The 22,353-nt window shown below is 37.4% G+C and overlaps 1 protein-coding gene across 1 annotated transcript; it reads right to left on the bottom strand.

Moving 5' to 3' along the window:
• Positions 1-1,283: 1,283 nt before the first annotated feature.
• On the bottom strand, positions 1,284-13,784 carry LOC139695281 (SCL-interrupting locus protein homolog). Its single transcript, XM_071593977.1, has 5 exons — positions 13,635-13,784; positions 8,752-8,899; positions 7,621-8,146; positions 3,389-3,595; positions 1,284-1,956 (listed from the first exon to the last, which is right to left on the bottom strand). Exons 1-5 carry the CDS (start codon positions 13,763-13,765, stop codon positions 1,433-1,435), a joined length of 1,536 nt encoding a protein of 511 aa, XP_071450078.1. The 5' UTR covers positions 13,766-13,784; the 3' UTR covers positions 1,284-1,432.
• Positions 13,785-22,353: the final 8,569 nt, after the last annotated feature.

Below are 22,353 nucleotides of genomic sequence, written 5' to 3'. Positions count from 1 at the left end.
GAGGGTGAACGTGTCGAGGGATTTTTTTCTTTGAGAAGGTTAACTGTGGTATAGAAGAGAGTTATATGAATTATGGGGAACCATGCCAAGAAAGTGTGGGTTATTACAGATATGGTGATCACGGGTGGAGAGTGAGTATGGATGGGAGCATTTAGTGAGTGATGGGTGGAATGGGATGGAGTGGTGGCTAATGTACTGGCTTCCAACTGAGAGGGCCTGGGTTCAAATCCCTGAGGCGGCAGATATTTTTCAGTGGTACCCTGATCCCTACTTCAGGTGCTTTGTGGAGAGCACTTTTGAGTGAGTATGCCATCCATCAGATGGGAAGTTAAGCTCCAGACGCCTTGGCACCTTTCATTAAGAGTAGGCTAATGCTGACGTCGGGTTTCTCTCCACCCTTCAACCTTTTCTGTCCATCCCTAATGGCGCAAATAACCTCGGCTATCGGTCATCTTCCCTAAATACTACTACTATGGGTGACAGCTGGTGTAGTTGTAGGTAGAGGTGTGGAATTTTTTGTTACTGAGAGAAATGTCGTGTATTCTAGTATGCTAAATACTTTGGTGAGATCTATTAATTAGACACAAACTTTCTCATAGCTTAGAGGAGATTCCATACTTACTGTACAAGCAAGTTTACTCCAGTTATTAAACCAAATTACTTTAAAATTCAGTGATGAGTGGCAATATAGCTAATTTTTCATGTGATGTTACAAAATTTCATTTTAACATTATTCAATATGGAACCATTCCACCAAGTTACCACAAACACCAAGAACACCAAGTTACTACAAACTATTATTTTTATCTTAGAAACTGTATTATATCACAATTGTGAAATAATACATTTTACCATCTAACGTATTTGTGAGTCGTACAAAGTCAGCTTCCTTCAAAACTTTTATTCATATATTTAATACACAACATATGTACCCATATTTCATTAACTAGAGTGACAATCCACAAGACTGGAGTTTTCACAGTACATAGTTAATGAAATTCCAGAATCTATATGCATAAAAAAATTGAAATTTGTTTGCTCTCTTAGGTTCATGGCAAACTAATGTGTTTTATAAAGTACAAAATTTGTAAAACGTCTTTCTTGCTTAAATTATTGCTTTATTCTTCATTTAAAAATCAATATTATATATGGAGAAATATATCATAAATTATAGTTATAAATATTGAACACTCTATTCATTGTACAAATGGCATAATAAAATTAAAATATTTGCAATGATATTCTCTATGAACAAATACAATATTACAATTTGTCACATTCATTTGTTAGTGGAAAAAAAATTCAATCACAATGTATATATGAATTTCATTATGTATACCAATATCTCAGGTTATGCATACTGATTTTCAACACCAGCATCATTGAAATACAAAAGGAGTACAAAAATAATGAAGGGGGTAGAACAACACAGTTAGAGGAGTTTAGGCTGTTGCCTCAATGCAGTTATATCCAATATATTACTTGACTTGGGACAATTAATATGCATTCTTTGCTTTGGGTCACTGTCTCTTAAAATATTTCCATGTGGAAATCTCTCATCATTACACTTCTCAGGCAGGCTTGGATTCTGATTTCCATTACTTTCATGTCCATTCCTATCTCTTGACACTTGCTGACCTCTTTGCTTCCCTTTACTTCTTTGCCTGGCTGTTACTTTCTTCCCTGGGTAGCCCATTTGGTTGCCCGTGCCATTTGCTTCCCCAGTAACCTGAGGAAAATCTCCAGTTTTCTGGTGAAAATACACTTCCTTCCCTGCATCTGCCATTTTAGCATTTGGTACAACAAAATCAATTTTATTTGCTGGCGTACTTGATTGTGCCTTCACACCTTGACTATTGCTGTCCATCGCCAAGTTTGCTCCTTGTCGAAAACCTTCCAAGTAGTCATTAGTGTAGTCAATCTGCCCAGGGCTCCTAGTGTTACCTGGGTCTGCTCCTGATAAATAAATAATAACTCAAATTTATCTCCAGAAAATATTACGAAAGCAAGTGATGTGAAGATTTTATGGATGTGAAATTTCAGGCTAAACCAATGTTAACATCTGAATAAAGCAATTAATGGTATGATATAGGAATGCAAATAATGTAGGTGAGCTAGCTACTTTCTCAACTTTTTTATTGCATATAGAATGCAACAATTACTTAACTACAAGGGTTGCACTTTTAAATTAGCATAAATTTAAAAATATTTCGACAAGCCTTATTGCTCTTCATATTGATATTTAATTTTTTACGGAGTGAACAAAAAATCCATACATAAATGATCCCTTTATTTCATTCATTATTGTTTACATGCATACTGTTACATGTAGAGCATTCTGGCTTTCTTGTTTCCATAAGTTCCTTGAATTTTAGTTTTACTGAATTGAGAGTGGTCATGTGATAATTAATAATAACACAATATGTCACTGCACCACAGCACTTCCTGCATCCCTAAGCTTCATGGATTTACATGAATTTTAATAATTAATTTTAATAATAATAATAAATTAATAATAAACTTTAATATTATTAAATCTGACTTGAAGATTAAATGACACTGTTGCCAAAGTTGACCCAGTGACCTAAAATGATGAACCATATTAACTAGGTCATGGGAAATTCAAATCCCAACCTGTCCCGTCCCAACTAGACTAGAAGTTGAAACACCATTAATGGTGTACCTCTGAATTCATTTATAAAGGAGGTAACTTATGAGCTTTCTTAATGTTTTAGTTGGGAGTTATTTTTATTTCATCTTCAACCACTCAATAATTATCAAATTTCATTTCAATACATAAACTTGAATGAATTAAAAAGAAACAGGACCATACATATAAAACAATCATTTCTACCATTAAATTATCTGTAAATGGAAAGAATTTAAAACTGAATGAGTCTTTTCTTTCATTTTCAAGCCACTATATATGTATACATATGTATACATGTATCATATATGTATTTATGTATACCATAAAAAAACCATAAACACAGTAATCAACCCAAAGGTCGGTTTGGTAGGTGATAGTAGAGTTCACCCAGTACCAAGCCCTACACGGCTCGTGAAATTCACACATCTGGGTAGGGGGGCCAGTTCCTTTCCCTGTGCCGGTTATGGTTTCCCAGGAAGATCTGGTACCTGTATATGTATACACACACACACACACACATATATATATATATATATATATATATATATATATATATATATATATATAATTATGTATATACAGATGCGCGACATTATACGCGTTCAAGATAACTATGAAGCTCTGTGCACGCGGTATCTATACAAATTCATGATAACTACAAATTTCAGGGTGCGCGTTATCAATGGGAAATTATGGTAATAGGAAAAACAAGCTATTAGAACAGAATTAATGAATAACCTCTAGCAATAGCTGCTTCCATGAAATTTGCCTGCTGATGCTCATCTTGGTGCCGCCATATCCCTACAGGGTTGACTCCATTGGTGGGCAGTAAATGATACCTTTGAAGATACCGCAGTGTGGCAAATGACAGGTTCGTGCCATTTAGTCCATATAGGGTAAAGTCAGCAGATGAAGACACCTCGCCAATCATCCCTTGAGGTTGTTCTGGAAAACGAAACATAGTGCACATGTGATAAAAACTATTGTGTCAAGAATCGCATCAAGAAGGAATTGCTATCAATATACAAGGATTGTAAAAAAAAGAGAATTGGTAACAATTTTTGCGTGAAGTGCTGAAATTCATTCTGTCGGTTAAGTGTGCACATGATCACAGATTGCATTGGCATTGATAAGATGACAGTGCACACTATTATCACTGAAAATTTGGCAATGGAAAAGACCCGCACTAAACTCGTCCCAAAGGTTTTGACAAATGACCAAGAGCAGAGTTGAGGGTCTGCTTGCGAAGTCCTGCAACGGCATCACGACGATTGTCCAACCCCCTTACACTCCCGAATTGGCACCAGCAGACTATTTCCTATTCCCAAAAGAGAAATCCTCCTACAAAGGACACCACCATGGGACCCTAAGTGCCATCAAAGAAGCCAGCGCACATACCCATAAGGACCTTCTGAATTTGCCGACCCCAGTGGCGGCGGGGTAACGTCCTCGTCTGCCATTCCAAGGGTCGCGGGTTCGCATCCCGCCTGGGTGAGTTTCCCTCCATCTAGGGCTTGGGTGTTTGTAAACGTGACCATTGTTATCGTTGTTAATAGTTCGATGTAAAGGCCAAAATGTGCTGTTTTCGGACTAATACTGAATAAATAAATAAATTTGCCTACAAGGGAGCCTTTCAGTCATGGAGAAGCTGCTGGCAAAAGTGTGTCAATGCTCAAAGGTTGTACTTTGAAGAAATTGGAGGTATTATAGCAATATCTGAAATGTATCTATTTTTTAGAAACTTTTCCTTATACTTTATATACAAACCACAAATTGCTCCGGACTTACCAAGAAGTTGAACATAAGGCACTGATTAAGCAACACCAAACCTCCTCCATCTCTACATGGAATTTATTCTGTCATTGTGCGATTGGTAATTATGGGTCATCAATTGATATGATTATGAAATTAGTTTTAATTAATATTGCAGTCATCACAAACATTTTATTTATTTATAAGTACAGTAATTGTATACCATTGAAATTAGTTTTAATTAATATTGCAGTCATCACAAACATTTTATTTATTTATAAGTACAGTAATTGTATACCATTGAAGTTATGCAAGGTGTGTTCAATAAATAATGGGTACTTGAATTATTTAGAAATTACTTTATTTATTCATCTATAATAAAGTTATCCCCTTTGAAGTAGTCCCCATTATGTATTACACACTTATGCTTTTACTTTTCCCATGCCTTGACACACTTCTGGAATTCGATCTTTGGTATAGCTATTAGCTTTCTCAGCAATGTGTTTTTAATCACATCTTGCCTTGAAAAATAACAGCCCTTTAAGGTTCCCTTTATTTGTGGGAAAAGAAAAAGTTACACGGGGGAATGTCAGGCACATATGGAGGCTGACAACTCAATATAATTATGCCCAAATCAATGCTCATACAATTATGTATTGTTCTATGGCGAATAAATCTAACTATCTATCTAATAAAGTGCTGTCATTGGCCAAAAATTCAGGAACAAGCAGAGCAGTGTGAGCAGGCGTCTTATTGTGGTGGTGCAAAAGCCATGAATTGTTAACAAATAATAATGTTTTCTCATATTGCTTCATGCAAACGATGTTGCACTTGTAAGTATATTCATTGTTTGAACTAGTGATGAGAACTCATGGCACACTATGCAAGACTGAAAAATTACAATTACTTTTGGGACCCACTTCGTACAGTAATACCACCTCAGTTATGACAATGTCTTCTCCCCTTAAATTGACCTCAACTCTACCAATTGTTGACATCCTCTCCAGGATGAAACACACTAATTCCCAGGCTTCATTTGTGGAGAAAACTTAGGCTACAGACAAATTAAAAATTCTTGCCACATTGAGATAGATGCAAGAGAGAGCAAGGGAGAGTGGACATGGAAGAAAGTGAAATATGAGGGGACCATGACCAGAAGCGGTGCCAACCAAAGAAATCTTAAGCACATACCTAATGGGTCGTGCTGTCATTGGGAGTCCCCATCTAAAATGTTAGTTCTTATTGTCATTTCTTCACTCCAACATGAAACCACGTGACACTTTCACACTAGACAGGGCCATCCTCACTCCACAATGTAATACTTATGTGGTACAGGAGGTCACTGGAATTATCATATACATTACACTCTTGATTATCCATGCTAATTAATGAATAATGATTGTCAAAGGATCAATATTGACAAAGATCGCTGGTATTTGGATTCATATTCATCATATGATACCTATAATAATGCATTGCAGATAGTTAATGACTTTTTTGTCCCATAATAAAACTGTATATTTGCCTGCTTTTTGGAGAATATGGATTCCTCAGGGCTGGGAGGGAGAGTCAAGGCATTTCAAATGTGTTAATAAATAGATCAAAGTTTCAAATGATTTCATTATCTTTCCGATTGTGATTTTATCAAAAAATTTTGATCTGCTGGCAAAATAAAATAGCATGAGCAATCTGCAAAACAGTTTAATCAAGATTTGACTGTTATAAATTATGACATACTTTTTCCTGGATGTTCCCCTATTACGTTTGAAAAGCTCATTATTTTACCTGAAAGTAAGACATTGCTTGAAAGTGCCCCTCACAGGCATGGCGTAAAACTTGTCTTAATGTCATACAAACTGATATTTATTTTATAACCAAACATATCAAATGAAATGTGCCACAGGCTGTTTAGAAAGTTTTATTATTGTGACAGTAACCACAATGGAACATTGTTTAATGTGTCGTGGCAGCAAATGAATAGTATAATATTTGTCTTTATTAAGAAAAAGCTAATGTATGTAAATTTTAAACATAAATTATTATGTGCAGTATACATCGTTTTCTTGTGACATAGCAATTTACTGAATACATAACACGGGAGGTTCGAGACTGTTCTGTGATTGTGAAAGCAGAAGTGCATGGTTTATGCATGATGTCACCACATTAACAGCGCATTTCTGCATTTCTATCTTCATTATTTCGAAGGATTATGAAAGCAACATTAGCTTTAAACATCAGCTATTTGCAGTTCATTTCATAGTCACAAGATATAAACAATTATCTCATAGCTAACTTCTTTTGAAAAAATTTGGAAAAAAGACCCATAGACAATTTGCATCATATCATGTGATTACTGCCACAATGACTAAGTACGACTGTTTTATCTTCAATTGTCTGCAATCTGTCACACATGAAACTATTTTATTCTGAAATATTTTTGTAAATAATACTTCCTTTCTTGACATGAATGTTCACAAATCCATGAAATGGTTTGAATACATAAAACTTAACAACCAAATTATTGTGCATCAGTTTTCCACATAGCTATATAAGAGCTAGTTTAAATATTTTAAAGTACATATGCACATTTTGAAATATTTCAAGTCCCTAATATCCTATGACACACTTTTCCGGGTTGATTGCAGTAACAGCATTTATTTAAATACTTAAACTATACATATTTGTTTAATTTACCATACTGGGAATCTTAACGAGCCTCAACAGAATCACTAATCATTCTAAACCTACCATATTTCTTTATTATTTATCTAATGCTGTTTGCTAAAAAATTTATACTCATACATTTAGTACAAATACAGAATATCATTCATATTAAACCAGGTCAACAAATCAATTATACAGGGATTATACATCTTTGAGGAACATATGATGTATGCTCCTCAAAAAACTCCCTTCCACAAGAGAATACAACCGCAAGTCAGATGAGTTCGAGAAAAATTTCTTTGACTGATCTAGACTAAAAACACATTCTATACCAAGGTTAAGTTCATCCAATATTGTATAGAATTTACCTAAATATCTGTTCCCACATCCTGAAACATCTTGTTTTAATGCATCCCTTTTACTGAACTGACAATGCCAATAAGTGCACATTTCTATATTGTTCACTGCGTGAATACATAAATATTGCTCACGTTTTGGAATTAATAGTTGATAATTAGGATTAACATTATCACATGCATGGTGCTACTACATACCAGATACTCTTGGTGCTTCTGGTTGAAGACTGTCCTTGAGGTCCAAATACCCACATCTAGCAAGTTGTTCGTCATTCATGTACTTCAAGGCCAGCAATTTTATCCTGAGGCTTGTATCTGTGGAACGCATGTCTCCAGCAGATTTCCCTCTATTACTATTTGCATCAAAAGTCACCCTTCTATTGTCATGGAAGTCCTTCAATCCTGGATTTGGAATGTGGTTTGGTTGCATCGGTGAGGAAAATCTGTTATCTTCATCACTGCTGAGGTCAATGCCAAGTGTTCTGAGGTGCTGCAGAGTGGCTTGGCGAACAACTTCCAAAGTGGGCATAGCCATGACCTTCTGATTATTAGAATCTGTACCTTGAGGCTGTGTCCTGGGCAGGGGTAAACACGTGGCTGGATCTGAGGATTGCAAGTCAACAGACCCTGGGGGACGTAACTGAACATCCTGACTGTTTTCTTCCCTAATGGCAGGGGAGAGATGTGTGAGTTTCTGATCCTCTAATAATTTATTTACCTGCCCCTAGAAAAAAAATGAAAAACATTTGCATCCTGGTCCTATAAATTTTAAGCTAGGTCAAATTAAGACGAAAACTTTTTCACTCTTAATTTTTGTGGGCTTTAAAGAAACAAGATGTTGTGATGAAATACCATACATAGATCACAGGCATTCATAATCGTGCAAAATATCTAAGTTTAAGAGGATGCCTTGATAGCTTAACTGGCTAAAGCACTCAGCTGGACATCGAGGGATTCGGGTTCGAATCCCAGTCAAGAGGGATGATTTTTACACTCTGAAAAAGTTGCATCAAAATGAACATTGATTTTAAAGCATGCTACCATCTCTTATCACCTGAGCATTCTTTCCGAGTATATAATTACTAAACACATGTTTTGACCAATGCAATGAATCTTATCCCAAATAGGTTGCCATTTGAATTGATGGTGTAACATTAGAAACAGTGCTGAGGAAGGCAATGAGAAACCACTTCAATTATTTCTTTGATGATACCACGATGGACACAATACTACACATTAATTGTTTGCCTATTTCTGGCCTTAATATCTATTCAAAGTTCATGCATAATTCTGATAATTTTGCAGGGAAGCATATTTTAAAATACTTACCAAAACATTATTGTAGAATGTCCATCCCACTTTGGCATTTCCATTCCGTCTCTCTTGATCACCATCTTCATTTTCTGAGGGATTGATCTGATGATGTTCCAGATTTTCTCCCTCACCACTTCCAGAGTTGGAGTCTTCGGAATAATAGCTGTAATGCACCAGATTCATTTAATATCAAATAACTTAATGCTAAATTAAGCGTGAAATAATGAAAGATAACTTTGTCATATGATTAGCAAAGATAGTCTCTTAGCCACAAAACATTTAAGAAAAATGGATTCTCACAAATACAAATTAAAAATAGGTATTTCATTAACTTTTCCAACATGATTCTCGTATCATTTACTCTGACATCACTCTTAAAAACATCATGTTTTTACCAAAGGTAGCAAATTTGAGAACTATTTTAGAATGCTATTATTTTGTTTACTCATCATAATATAAACAAAGGAATATAGCTATTAGAACAATTGTATTAAAGCCTAGCAAAAGATTGACACTATCTTTCCTGCTGAGGTTAAACAATATTTCTTTTGAAAGCCTTAGAACAGCATATTTAAAATGTAAATTTTTAGCAAAACTTCAGCATGATAACCATGGAAAACTAGGGCTTGTAGAAAGCTTGACTGCTTGGAAATGTTCAATATAATTAGTTACCATAATCCAGAACCTAACATGGAAATTCAGCTTAAATATAAATGATAAAATTATTCACCTAGGAAGATTTTATAAAGTGGATCTTATTCTTAAAGAATAAGTATCCACATGCAAAAAGAAACTGAGCAAACAAAAGATTCTATTTGAAGAACTTCAGTAGAGGAGGGTCCAAAGTACGGTATGTATGTACTTCTAAATTATTATATATGCAGTAAAAAGTATACTTGGGTATAAACTGCAAGATTAATAAACCAGCCTTGAGTGAAAAAATATTGAAATGTATTGGTATGACAATTGACTATTACAGGAAACTGTGAGAGATGCAGCAACAGTAACTTTTGACGTAGTCACCCACAATATGTGCATTACAATGAAACAATATCAGAGACTATATTCGATATAATTTCTTTAAGCCATAAATAGTTTTTATACCACTGTAAAAGCAAAGGATGGGAATATTGAGACTGGTGCGGGGCAAGTTAATCCCTTGCGAGTGATCAGACACACATCAAAATATTAAGATGTTCACATTTACACAGGAAATATCTATATCATTGACCTGTATGTGTTAACTTTGTACCTGAGGATGATCCAAATGATGTCTAAACTAGTAGTTATATTATTACTATTATTAGGTAATCTACCGGTTAAGGTAGGTTTTTGGATGGACACAGCCACTAAATAAATATTTTGTGATTCCTAACAATATGCAAAATCCAGTATCCTACTCTATATGAGACCCCTCTTCATCTACAGGTATGAGTACTATCTTACTCCCTTCATCCCATCCAACATCCCTATCCTGTTCCTTCCCTTTCCTCGTTTGCCTAACATTCTGCCCTCCATTACAGTCTTCAACATTCCACTGCCGGTCAATACCCCATTCATCCACTTTATCTGCCTCCATAGGATTTCTCCCAAGAAATCCCTCTCTTCGACCACCATACCAAGTACTTCCCCATTTGCTTTCATTTCTGTCCATTTCACCTTCTCCATTCTTCTCCACACCCACATTTCAAAAGCGTCCAGTCTACGTCTATCCTCCTGCTTCAATGACCACGTTTCCGCACCGTACATAGCTACGCTCCATATCAAAGTTTTCACGAGTCTTTTCTTAACATCCTTACTCAACGTCCCCGTCATCAACTCCCTCCTCCTTGTGAAAGCTTCTTTGCCTAGCGCAATTCTTATCCTTACGTCCCTACTACTTTGACCGTGTTGGTCCAAAACACTTCCGAGATACGTAAACTGTTCTACCTGCTCTAGTTTTTGCCCTCCTACTTTAATGTTTAGCTTAGCCTTTTTCTTTCTAGAAAATCGCATAACCTTTGTTTTATTAATATTGATTCTCATCCCATACCTGTGGCACTGAATATCCAATTCACTCAGCAGTGCTTGCACCCCGTGGCTGACTGACAAACTAAAGCTTGGTCATCAGCAAACCTAACTGATTTTACGAATTCCCCGCCCACTTTCATTCCTACCTTCAGTTCTTCCCATGCCTCTTTAATCATCTCCTCTGCATACAGGTTGAACAGCAACGGTGATAATGGGCAACCCTGCCTTACATCTCTTCCTAACACTGCCCATCCTGACTCCCCGTTTCCCACCCGCACCTGAGCAGTCTGAGACATGTACAGGTTGCGGATTAGCCTCCTTTCCCTCCAATCTATTCCTATTTTCTGCAGAATACTCATTAGTTTTTCCCAATTCACTCTATCAAACGCTTTTTGAAATCTACGAAACAGGCAAAAACCTCCTGGTTGTGTTCTATACTCCTCTCGATTAATAATCTCATTACTGCAATGGCATCGCGCGTACCTCTCCCCTTCCTAAACCCAAACTGATCATCCCCTAAGTAATCATTTACCCTACTCTCTATCCTTTTGTTTATGATCCTGAGAACAACTATAGCTATGTGGGATATCAAACTTATCGTCCTGTAGTCCTCACATGACGTAGCTTTTACCTTTTTCAGAGTAGGAACTAACACTGATCTCACAAAGTCTTCCGGCCAGATTCCTTCCTCATAGATACTACGAATCAGTCCATATAGCCTCTTCCTCCCACATTTTCCTAAAAATTTCAATAGTTCCACGGGAATGTTATCCACTGCCACGGCCTTATTTAGTTCCATCTCCCTTAATGCCCTTTCTATCTCATTGTCGAGTATGCCTGGACCTAAGCTATCTCCCTCTAGGTCATGTTCCTTTTCTATGTCTAACTTTGTTGGTCTAAGTTCTTTACTACACAGTTCTTCTATATACTCCTTCTATCGCTCTTGGATCTTTCCTGAGTCTACTATTATCTTACCCGCCATATCTCTAACTGTTAACATAGATCTCCCTTTCTTACTTCCTGATAAAGATTTAACTTTGCTATACAGCGCACCTTCCTCTGCAGACTTTCCATATCCTCGCACTGCCTCTTCCACCGTACTTCTTTTGCTTTATTTGCTGCCCGCCTCAATTTATTGTTTAATTCTTTGTACTTCATTTTGCCTAACTCTGTATTTACATTCTTCCATTTTCTGTGCTCATCCATTTTTGTTATCATCTCATCTGTGATCCATGGTTTCCTAGTCCTTTTAGCGTTAATGGTTCCAATAGTGTCTTGTGCGGCTTTCAATAACCCTTTCTTGATACTTTCCCATTTTTCTTCGATAGTACTTAGCTCTTTACCATACTCCATGATTTCCTCTACCGCCTGTAGGTACTCCTTCCTTTTCAAACCATTTAATGCTTCTACATTCTATTTTCTAACCCGCCACCCCTGCCTTATCTTTTTGAAACGGACGCTACATTTCATAACAACTAAATTGTGGTCAGAGTCCGCATCCGCTCCCGGGAAGCTGTGCGAATTTATCACACTGTTCCTAAACCTGTGTTTAACCACAATAAAATCTAGCCGATACCTCTCTGAGTCACCTGGCAATTTCCATGTATACCTGCGTCTTTTGTGGTGTCTAAACCAAGTGTTGGTGATGACTAACCCCTGTCTCCTGGAGAACTCAACTGCTTTCTCCCCGCGGTCATTCCTCGTGCCTAAACCGTAGTCCCCCACCTCATCACCATCTCTTCCTTCGCCTACTGTCGCATTCCAATCCCCCATCACTATCAAATGTTTCCCTGCAGGAACACATGCAATCATGTCCTCTAACTGATCGTATATCCTATCGACCTCTTCTTCCTTATGGTCGCTCGGTGGCATGTTTACCTGAATAATAATCAAGTTCATCGGTTCTGCTTTTATCTCTACTTGTAATAATCTATCCATCACCTGCTTGCTCTATGTTGACTATGCTTCTTCCTACCTCTTTATTTAATACTATGGCAACCCCTCGTTGGCTCTCGTCCCCACCACTGTATGTTATTCTATACTGATCACTCCAGTAATCCCCGCTATCCTTCCATCTCACCTCGCATAGACCTAAAATATCTATTTTACCCCTTTCCACCTGTCGCTTAATATTCTCCAGTTTCCCTGTCCTCATCATTGTCCTAACATTCCACGTTCCTATTCTAACCAATGTGGTCTTCTTCTGCTTCCTCTCTCCTGCTGCTGCCGCTTTTCCCAGTAGTACTGAATAAAACATTTATTGGATAGACACATTGGTTTTTTTACCACAGACTCTAAACCTGTTTCTCTCAAGAGAGGCTCTTCAGAAATCTCCTTAAAAAAAGGCAGAGCTCACAACTCAAGCCTGTTACTTAGGTTCTCCCAAGAAAGGAGAAAGATGGAGTATTTAGATGATAAATACCAACTTACTCATTAACAGGGTTTTTTAGACATTTCTCAAGTATTTGCTCTCAGATTACAGCATCCCTGCTTTACCTGTCACAGTTAGTTTTGGTGTTGTCCCTATCTTCAGCCTGTTACTTGGTTTACAAAGGATGACTATAGAATTTCCATTTCTAGTAATGACATATAATTTTGACAGCTTAGCAGAAAGAAGTGGGTGTTGTGTATCCTTAATTTTTGCAAAGAAACAATAACTGTTTACTCTTTTTCCACAGAGAGAAAAGTTACATACTTGGGGCTGATAAGTGCTGGATAGACACATGGAATAGGAGGAATTGGAAGAACAGATTTTCCAGACTAAAAGATCATTATTATAATGACATAACAAGAATAAATCAGCCACACAGTTAATATAAAGCAGCATGAGTGATAAAAAGTTAGTCATGGTTTATCACAAAATATATATACTTCATACGATTTAGTACCTGTCATCATCCAAGTCCACCTCACCAGAGAACTCATGATAATCTTGAATATCAACATGAATTGATGGTTCTGGACTTAGTTGAGGCTCTGTGACTGTTTGAAGATCAACCCCGTTGAGAGTCATTGTCATGTCATCATCATTTTGCCGATTTTTGCTAACTAAGGCCCTCTGATTGCCCAAGTTATGTTCTTGACAATATTTCTGGTTTCCCAATGGGTTACATTTCTGTCTATTCTTCTCTGGGTTCTTTTTTCCATCTCGTGATCCTGTTTCCGAGTTTGAGCTTCTCCTTACCACTTTACCTCCTTCCAAGCCTCCATTCCCCATCAAAGACCGGCCAGCACTTGAACCATTGCTCAATGGCTTATTTAGGCTTGCCTTACACCCTCTACCGCCATTACTTTTTTGGTCATTGGTTTTAATATTCTGATGATTCATTTCCCTCATCCTCAAAGCCATTTCTTCATTTAACCTCTGTGAGCTTTTGTCACTTTCGTCCTCCTCCTCAATCACATGTTGGACCTTCCTTGCATTGATGGAACTTGGCCCGTCATATTTCTGACTGATGGGATTGTTTACGACACCCACCTCATTCCTCGGATTTGGTTCCTGCAAATTCCTTTCTTTCGAGTCCCTGCCATTGCTCATCATTTCACTGCCTGCTGTGCCACAGTGGCACCCTTTGCATTTACAATTTGGATTGTTCTCGGTGGCAGAATCACCCAAGTATGCCTTACTTGAATCTATGAAGCTAGTCATCACACCCACAGATGACTTGTCTGCAGTATCCGAGGGCGTCTGGGTGCCCTCTTCAACATACCTGACCACGGATCCTATCCCCGTTGAACTAGTAGGTGCAGAAACTCTCGGTGATTCCACTTCATTCCTTTTGAGGAGCTTCTCCACTTGAGCCTGGAGTGATTTGAGTTGCTCATTTTGCAGTTGTACGATACGATACAGGTCACGTACCGCATCTCGCTTTTTAATCGATGCTTCTTCTTTATGTGAAAGTGATGTTTCACCTACACTGTTTGAACCACTGGTCTTGGCAACCAGCTCTTTTCGCATAGTGGTTGGGCCCACTTGATGTGGATATTTAGTCAGATTCATTTGTTCGTTTACCAAAGATTTACTATTTCCATGTTTCTCTTTAGACAACACTGGATGACTTTGTGAGGGTTGGTATTCATCTGACACACTAAAATCATCCTCATCTTCCCTGTTTGCCAATGTAGATTTAGGATAAACATGGTAGTCACCCGTTATTCTTTGGAAAGTACCTGACATTACAGGTTTATTTAAGAATGGATTGGTATGGTTGGATGGAATTTCACATGCGTTCGCAATGGATCCTTTTTGATGAGGTGATCTAGTAACCTCAATAATCCTCTTTCCAAGTTCCAGATTACGAATTTGCTCATTTGAACACAAATTAGTGTTTACGTCAAAGGTTGGAAGGGTAGCCTCATGACCTGTCTTCTGAATATTCAAGTTTCTACCATAAGGCATGTTTGGGGTGTCCCTCAACCCCTTTATTGCTAAAAATCTGTCTTCAATGTCATCACCATCTGGTTTTACGTTACTGCTATTTAAGGTAGCTTCTGGAAGTCTAGAGCCGATTGAACTTTGGGCAGTAATTGTACGAGCTCTCCAGGATGCATAGGTTTCATTTGGAAACGGCGCAATTGGTATGGGTTTAACTCTTCTCGGTCCATTTTCATCACTCTTGCATGAATTTATCCCATTTTCATGCAGTGGCTCGGGATTACTTGGACGTCTAGAAGAAAAGTTTCTAAAATCCTTTTTATTGCCGTCAAAAACCAAGGAAACATCAGGAACCATCGGAGTGGGAGTAACCTACATGGTAATAAAAAGTAATAATCATCATTAGGTTCTTATGAAACATCATGAGAGTAATGTTAACCGGACGAGTTTCTGGGAAGTTTGAGATAGTGTGACTTTTAATTGCACAACTTAAGAAATAGGGCATTTGTGTGCACAATCGCTCGCATATAGAACTATTCATCTTTTGATTACAGATTAAAGGTGTATCATTTGAATTAAATATAAAATTTCATATCATCATTAGCCTCCAAAATAGTAAATTATCAAAGCACGAGAATTTAGGATGCAAATAGAAGGCTATCAAACAACGATATTGGTGGGAGGTCATATACATTCGGCTACAAAATAAAGTAACCTTTCCGTGGCAGATGGATGCGAGAGAATGCAACCACTGAATGTGCGGTGACTGTGAAGTCGACAATTTTCATCACCTGACACAACATCTAGAATAAAACTCTAGTCTTATGGATGTTTTAAATTAGTATATGATTGTGTATAGCTAATATCAACAGTAAATACCTGATTATAAGTAACTGCCGTCGGTAACTGCCTCGGCTGTAACTCTTCTATGTTATATGAATTTATAAGGGCGAAGTTATCATCAGGCTCCATGGTAATAATGACAGTCAAATAACGTTAACAAGCTTCGGATAACGTAAGTTATTATTTGGTTAAATAGTGAGAGCACAAGGTTTTCAACAATTAAATAACCTGACTAAACAATTAACTTAAAGACACATAAGCGTTGCGCCAAAAATTAAAACCAGATATCAAGAGTGCTGCCATCTTCAGAGATTATTTGCAGAAAAAAAGAAAGCAAACGTTAATGGAATGCGATACTTGGTCGCTTACTGCTCCTCTGATGTTGTGAGAGTCACATGCTGTCGAAGATACACTTTTCAATGTCTTAATTGGACGTCATAACGTGTTTTATTGCTATAAATGTGTAGAAATTGCCTCAAACGTTTGTATTCCTCTTCTCTTAATGCATTAGTAAGATTCATCTGTTGCACTAGGCGAACAACGAATGCAAAGAAGGCCTGTTAATTCAACTCACGTCACAAAGTAACGGCCCTGAGGATCTTATACTAGAACATATGGTTTACGTATGGAGTGCAAATGGGTGTCGTGTATTAATTTTATTGAGAAAAATGTATGATCCCGAGAATTACTTGGACAGGGAGATAGAAAAGCTCTTCCGTCGTGAGTCAAGTTCAGTCTTGGGCCTTTACGATACTATACTAGGTCAAGAGCATAAGATTTGCTATCACCACTCATTAACGTAAATGGAGGGAGTACGAGTGTACTGTGAGTTCAAGTTACAGGGAGATGCGATAATTAAAACCAAATTCGTCATTCACTTTTTTCTGTGCCACAAAAATGAGACTTGTAATGCCACATATTACCGTCTTATCATGTATATGCATATTGAAATCCCTACACTGGTGTGTTTTATACTGATTTTTACTATGGCAGCCCATTAAATTAATCGTGATAAAGTACCTAGATTTGTTGTATATTTATGGCCTCTGTGGTATGCAAACAGTTTTTAGTGGAAGCATTGCCCTCATTCTTCATATCATTACTTATTATTGACGAGGATGATACGACTGCAAGAAACCATAATATAACAACTATGTTATCTTCGTCATTTTGAATGTAAAATGGTAGGTTCTCCTTAGGTAATTCAATGAGGCTGATTATTCATTAATTTCAGGGGTTAATATGTATCACCGTTTTTGTTCTCCGGGCCTGATTGGTTGCCCGCGGAATCATTGGGCTTCCCATAAGTTCATGGCTTGTCATTAGGGGTCGAAACACCTGTGTTATCAAAACACTGGTGGTTGATTAGGGTTTACCATTAAAAAACTTTTTCTTTCAAGATTAAACGGCAGAATCGGTAACAAGTGTACTGATGGAATGAAACCCATTCTTCAATTCCAAAATCTTATGGTAAGATGACGAGGACCAATGAAAAAACACACATATGACAAATAGCATTCACATTGCCTTAATACAAACGATGAATTGATCAATCGTAATATTTTGTTTTTAAATCAAGAATCTTTGAAAAAGATTTCAATTTTTACGCTTTTGCCCTGGCTTCATCACCAGGGTAGGGGAGTCTTCCCTTGGGAAATTGAGAAGGCAATGACCAACGCATTTGTAAAGGTGGCAATGAAATCAACATTGTCGAAATTTTTTTCGGGAGGAATAAACCACATACATAGTTCTCCGTTACCAGCGTGGCAAAATATTTGTCCACCATCAATAACCAGAGGGAAATGAATGGTTCGTTGGAAAGATCTTCCTTATTTCGACATAGTATTTTAGTGCAGAAATGGCATATGGCCTGATTTGCCCGAAGTGTAGGGAAACCCATTATCACCTTCAAAGACCACCTTAAATTTTGAACTTAAAGCAATGTGTACATATCATAGCATTCAAATATGCTAAAAAGGTACCTCCTAGCTACTGTATACCAAACCAAAGGCTAAATTTCCTCCTTCCAACTTTTTAGTTTCGAATGCGTTTAATTTTATGGTGTTGTATGTAGTTCCTCAGATATTCAAAAGCACTCACCAACAGTCACACACAACAATGCACTCATTCAGATTAGTTGTTGAAATTCTGAACTACTCTACCTAGAATCAACAGTCACAGCTACCACATCAGTTATACATAGAATAACAAGCCATAAAACAGTACATTTATGCATGCATACTGGCCCATTCGCACATTCTAGTCTGCAATTCTGTGTAATGGAATAGGTGTGGGAAATAGACGAGACTGATGTGCCTAGGCTGCTTTGCCATTCCTACTTTAATGCCTATGCAAATTAGTTTCAGCCATGTTCCTGGAGTTCATTAATGGATGCTTCCTTGGGAAGCAAATAGCGTTAATTCTACTCTAATATCATCAAATTAGATAGCATTTACATTAAAATACCATAAAAGTCATCTTTAAATTCATAGCACATCACAAATATTATCTTCTCTGATGAAAAAAGTTCGTCCATCTTTTTCTTCACCAAAACTTGCTTGTGCTTCGTTCATTCTCCGATAGAAGGCATGAGAATAAAACAATTAGAAAACAGCATTCTAATTCCTGGTGTCCAAAAGTAGTTGTAATGTAATTGCTGTACAAGCATGTCTTTGAATAATGGCTTTTAATAAATGTGATAAGAAATATGAGAGAACCATTTAATTCTTAAATTAATCATGACTATAGTAATCCTAAACATATTGCCTCTTAGAAATGTTTGAATCTTGTGTGAATGAGAAATGTTTTATCCTGTTTCAATCACTATTATGAAGAAAAATATCTCTTACCTTTATGAACATCCATCTTCCGCTTGTAGCAGGTAAACCTCAATTATGATGATGAAGCATTGAAACCTGATTATGTAGATTTGAGTGTGAATACAAACTACTTTTATTTTATTACAATGTATTGAAGTAGCTCTTTGGATATTTAGTCTTACAAATTTGATGAAAATATTATTAGTCATGTAAATGTCTAACCACAGTTCATATAAGGTGATAAATGGTTGTAAAGGTTTGATGCATCTGGTTTTAAAAGCATCCAGAATTAGACATCCCAGTCTCCATGGAGCAAACACGACTCCATATCCTGTATATATTCTGCCATACCATCTTTCCTTCATCTCTTTTTTCTTTTCTATTCCCTATTCTGTCTTCCTCCACTTATTTCTTTCCTCCTCTTATAATGGTTAGATAAAGGTGCCTGTAATTAGGAGATGTGAATTCATACAAAACATTGAGTTTTTTCATTCGAGGTAATCTACCTGTTAAGGTAGGTTTTGGATGGACACAACAAAAGAATAAATGATTTGTTTCTTCTAACAAAATACAACCCAAATTCCCTCTCTACCATAAGCTCCTCTTCATCTTTGTATACTTCCTTCCTCCCTTCATTCCATCCAACATCCCTATCCTATTCCTGCCCTTTCCTCGTTTGCCAACCAATCTCCCCTCTATCACAGTCTTCAACATCTTATTGCCAATCATTATGCTTTTCATCCAGTTTTCCCACCTCCTTTTGATTTCTCCCAACAATTCCATCATCTCTCGCAACATACCAAGCAGTTCCTCATTTTTTCCTTTCTGTCCACTTCACCTTCTTGATCCTTCTTCAAAGCCACATTCCAAAATCCTACAACCTAAGTCTATCATCCTAATTCATGGACCATTTTTCTGGACCATACATAACTATGCTCCACATCAAAGTTTTGAAGAGACTTTTCGTAATGTCCTTAGTCAACATCCCTGTCCCAAATTAGGTCCTCCTTGTGTAAGCCTCTTTGTCTAGTGCAATTCTTCTCCTTACATCCCTAATACTTAGACCATTTTGTTCCAAAACCCTTCCGAGATACGTAAACTGTTCCACCTGCACTAGTTTTTGCCCTCCTATTTTAATGTTAAGCGTAACCTTTCCAGAATACCTCATACATATATTTCACTTATTTATACTGATTACCCCAGTGATATGCCTCGAATGCACGTAACCCCTTGGCTGACTGACAAACTAGAGCTTGGTCATCAGCAAACCTAACTGATTTTATAAATTCCCCTCTGACTTTCATACCTATCTCTAGTTCTTCCCATGCCTCTTTAATCATTTCCTCTGCATTCAGGTTGAACAGCACTGGTGATGTTAGGCAACCCTGCCTTACACCTCTTCCTAACACTGCCCGTCCAGACTTTCCGTCCCCCACTTGCACCTGAGCAGTCTGAGACATGTACAAGTTGCCAATTAGCCCCCTGTCTCTCCAATCTATTCCCATTTTCTGCAATATACTCATTAGTTTTCCCAAATCACTCCATGAAGAGCCTTTTCAAAATCTATGAAACAGCCAAATACGTCATGATTGTATTCTATATTCCTTTAGATTAGTGATCTCATTACTGCAATGTCATTGTGCATATCTCTCCCCTTCCTAAACCTAAACTGATCATCACCTAAGTAATCATTTGCCTTGCTCTTCATCCTTTTGTAGATGAACCTGAGAACAACTTTAGCTGCATGGGAAATGAAACTTATTGTTCTGTAGTCCTCACATGATGTAGCCTTTACCTTTTTGGAATAGGAACTAACACTGATCAGACAAAGTCTTCCGGCCAGATTCCTTCCTCATAAATGCAACGAATCATTCAATGTAGACTCTTCCTCTCACATTTTCCTAAACTTTTTAGTAATTCTGCCGGAGTATTGTCTACCCCCATGGCCTTATTTGATTTGGCCTTTCTCCCTTAATTCCCATTCTATCTCATCATCGACTATGTCAGGACCTAAGCTATCTTTCTCTACGTCATGTTCTCTTTCCATGTCTAACCTTGTTGGCCCAAGTTCTTTACTGTACAGTTCTTCTATGTATTCCTTCTATCTCTCTTGGATCTTTTCTGTGTCAACTGTTATCTTACCCGACTTGTCTCAAACTGTTAGCACAGCTCTTCCCTTCTTACTTCTCGTTAGTGATTAAACCTTGCTGCATGGCACTCCAATTTCATTTTTCTCCTGCAAACTTTCAATATTCTCACTCAGTGTCTTCCACCATGCTTCTTTTAGTGTATTTGTAATTGGTCTCAATTTAATATTTAACTCTTTGTACTTCCTTTTACCCTCTATGTATTTACATTATTGCATTTCCTTCTCCCATCTATCTATCTAATCATCTCATCCATGGTCCATGGTTTCCTTGTCCTTTTCCTATTCACAATTCAATTAATTTCTTTTGTGATGTTCAATATCCATTTTTTTATATACTTACATTCTTCCTCAATAGCCCTCAGCTCTTTTCTCTCATCCATGACTTCCTCTACAGCCTACAGCTACTCCTTTTTTGTCAATCCAATAAATTCTTCTACATTCCATTTCCTATTCCGCCACCCCTGCCTTATCTTTTTGAAATGGGCACTCTACTTCATAACAACCAAATTGTGGCCATATCTGCTCTCCGAAATGTGCACGAATTGATCACACTGTTCTTAAACCTGTGCCTAACCAGAAAATAATCTAACTGATACCTTTCTGAGTCATTTAGTAAACCCATGTCTCTTTGTTCTCTAAACCAAGTGTTGGTGATGACTAACCCCTGTCTTCCACAGAACTCAATTGCTTTCTCCCACGATGTTCCTCGTACCTAAACCATAGTCCCCGACTCCATCACCATCCTTTCCTTTGCCTACCATCACATTCCAATCCCCCATCACTATCAAATATTTCCCTGCAGAAACACACGACTATGAGGATGGTCCCAGAAGTACTTGGCCTGACCCTAAAAGACATATGTTTCAAGTTTGAAGAAGCCACGTTGTTTAGTATTTGTTTGGCAGCCATCAATAGTGAACGTTTTCAGTGAATTTGTGAAAATGGAGAATATTCCTCATCATTATGTGATACAATACTTATATTTGAAAGGCCTCAGCCCAACCTATATAAAATCTTAACCGGATTCTACTCTCTGTGAGTCTTCTCCTTCATTCAAAACAGTTAAATATTGGTAGCAGAGTTTAAACGAGGCTGTACGAGCTCAAAACAAGCATTGCATTGGTTGACCAAATGAGGTTACGACTCCAGAAACGGTGAAGAAAATCCACAAAGTGATACTGGATGATCGTCGACTGAACTAGCTAGCCGACATAGTAGGCAGAATTTTTGCACCGCTTCATAACCATGGATAAAACATGGGTTCATTACTTCACACCTGAAACAAAAGAACAATCAAAACAATGGATTCAACAGGGAGAACCGCCTCCAAAGAAGGCAAAGACCATTTCATCTGCAGGCAAGGTCATGGCATCGGTTTTCTGGGATAATTTTCATTGACAATCTTGGAAAAGGAAAAACCA

This window comes from Hetaerina americana, unplaced genomic scaffold (genome assembly GCF_022747635.1).
Source record: "Hetaerina americana unplaced genomic scaffold, ioHetAmer1.1.p SCAF_6, whole genome shotgun sequence".
In the NCBI taxonomy this organism is placed as follows: domain Eukaryota; kingdom Metazoa; phylum Arthropoda; class Insecta; order Odonata; family Calopterygidae; genus Hetaerina; species Hetaerina americana.
This window is presented reverse-complemented; position numbering and strand designations above follow the sequence as displayed.

Excerpts from the sequence above, each read along its gene's own strand:
- LOC139695281 (XM_071593977.1), bottom strand. The coding sequence starts at position 13,765 with ATGACAATGACTCTCAACGGGGTTGATCTTCAAACAGTCACAGAGCCT. Across the intron at positions 8,900-13,634 it reads GTGGACTTGGATGATGACAG|CTATTATTCCGAAGACTCCA; the intron begins GTACTAAATCGT and ends GGTGCATTACAG. Across the intron at positions 8,147-8,751 it reads CATTCTACAATAATGTTTTG|GGGCAGGTAAATAAATTATT; the intron begins GTAAGTATTTTA and ends TTTTTTTTCTAG.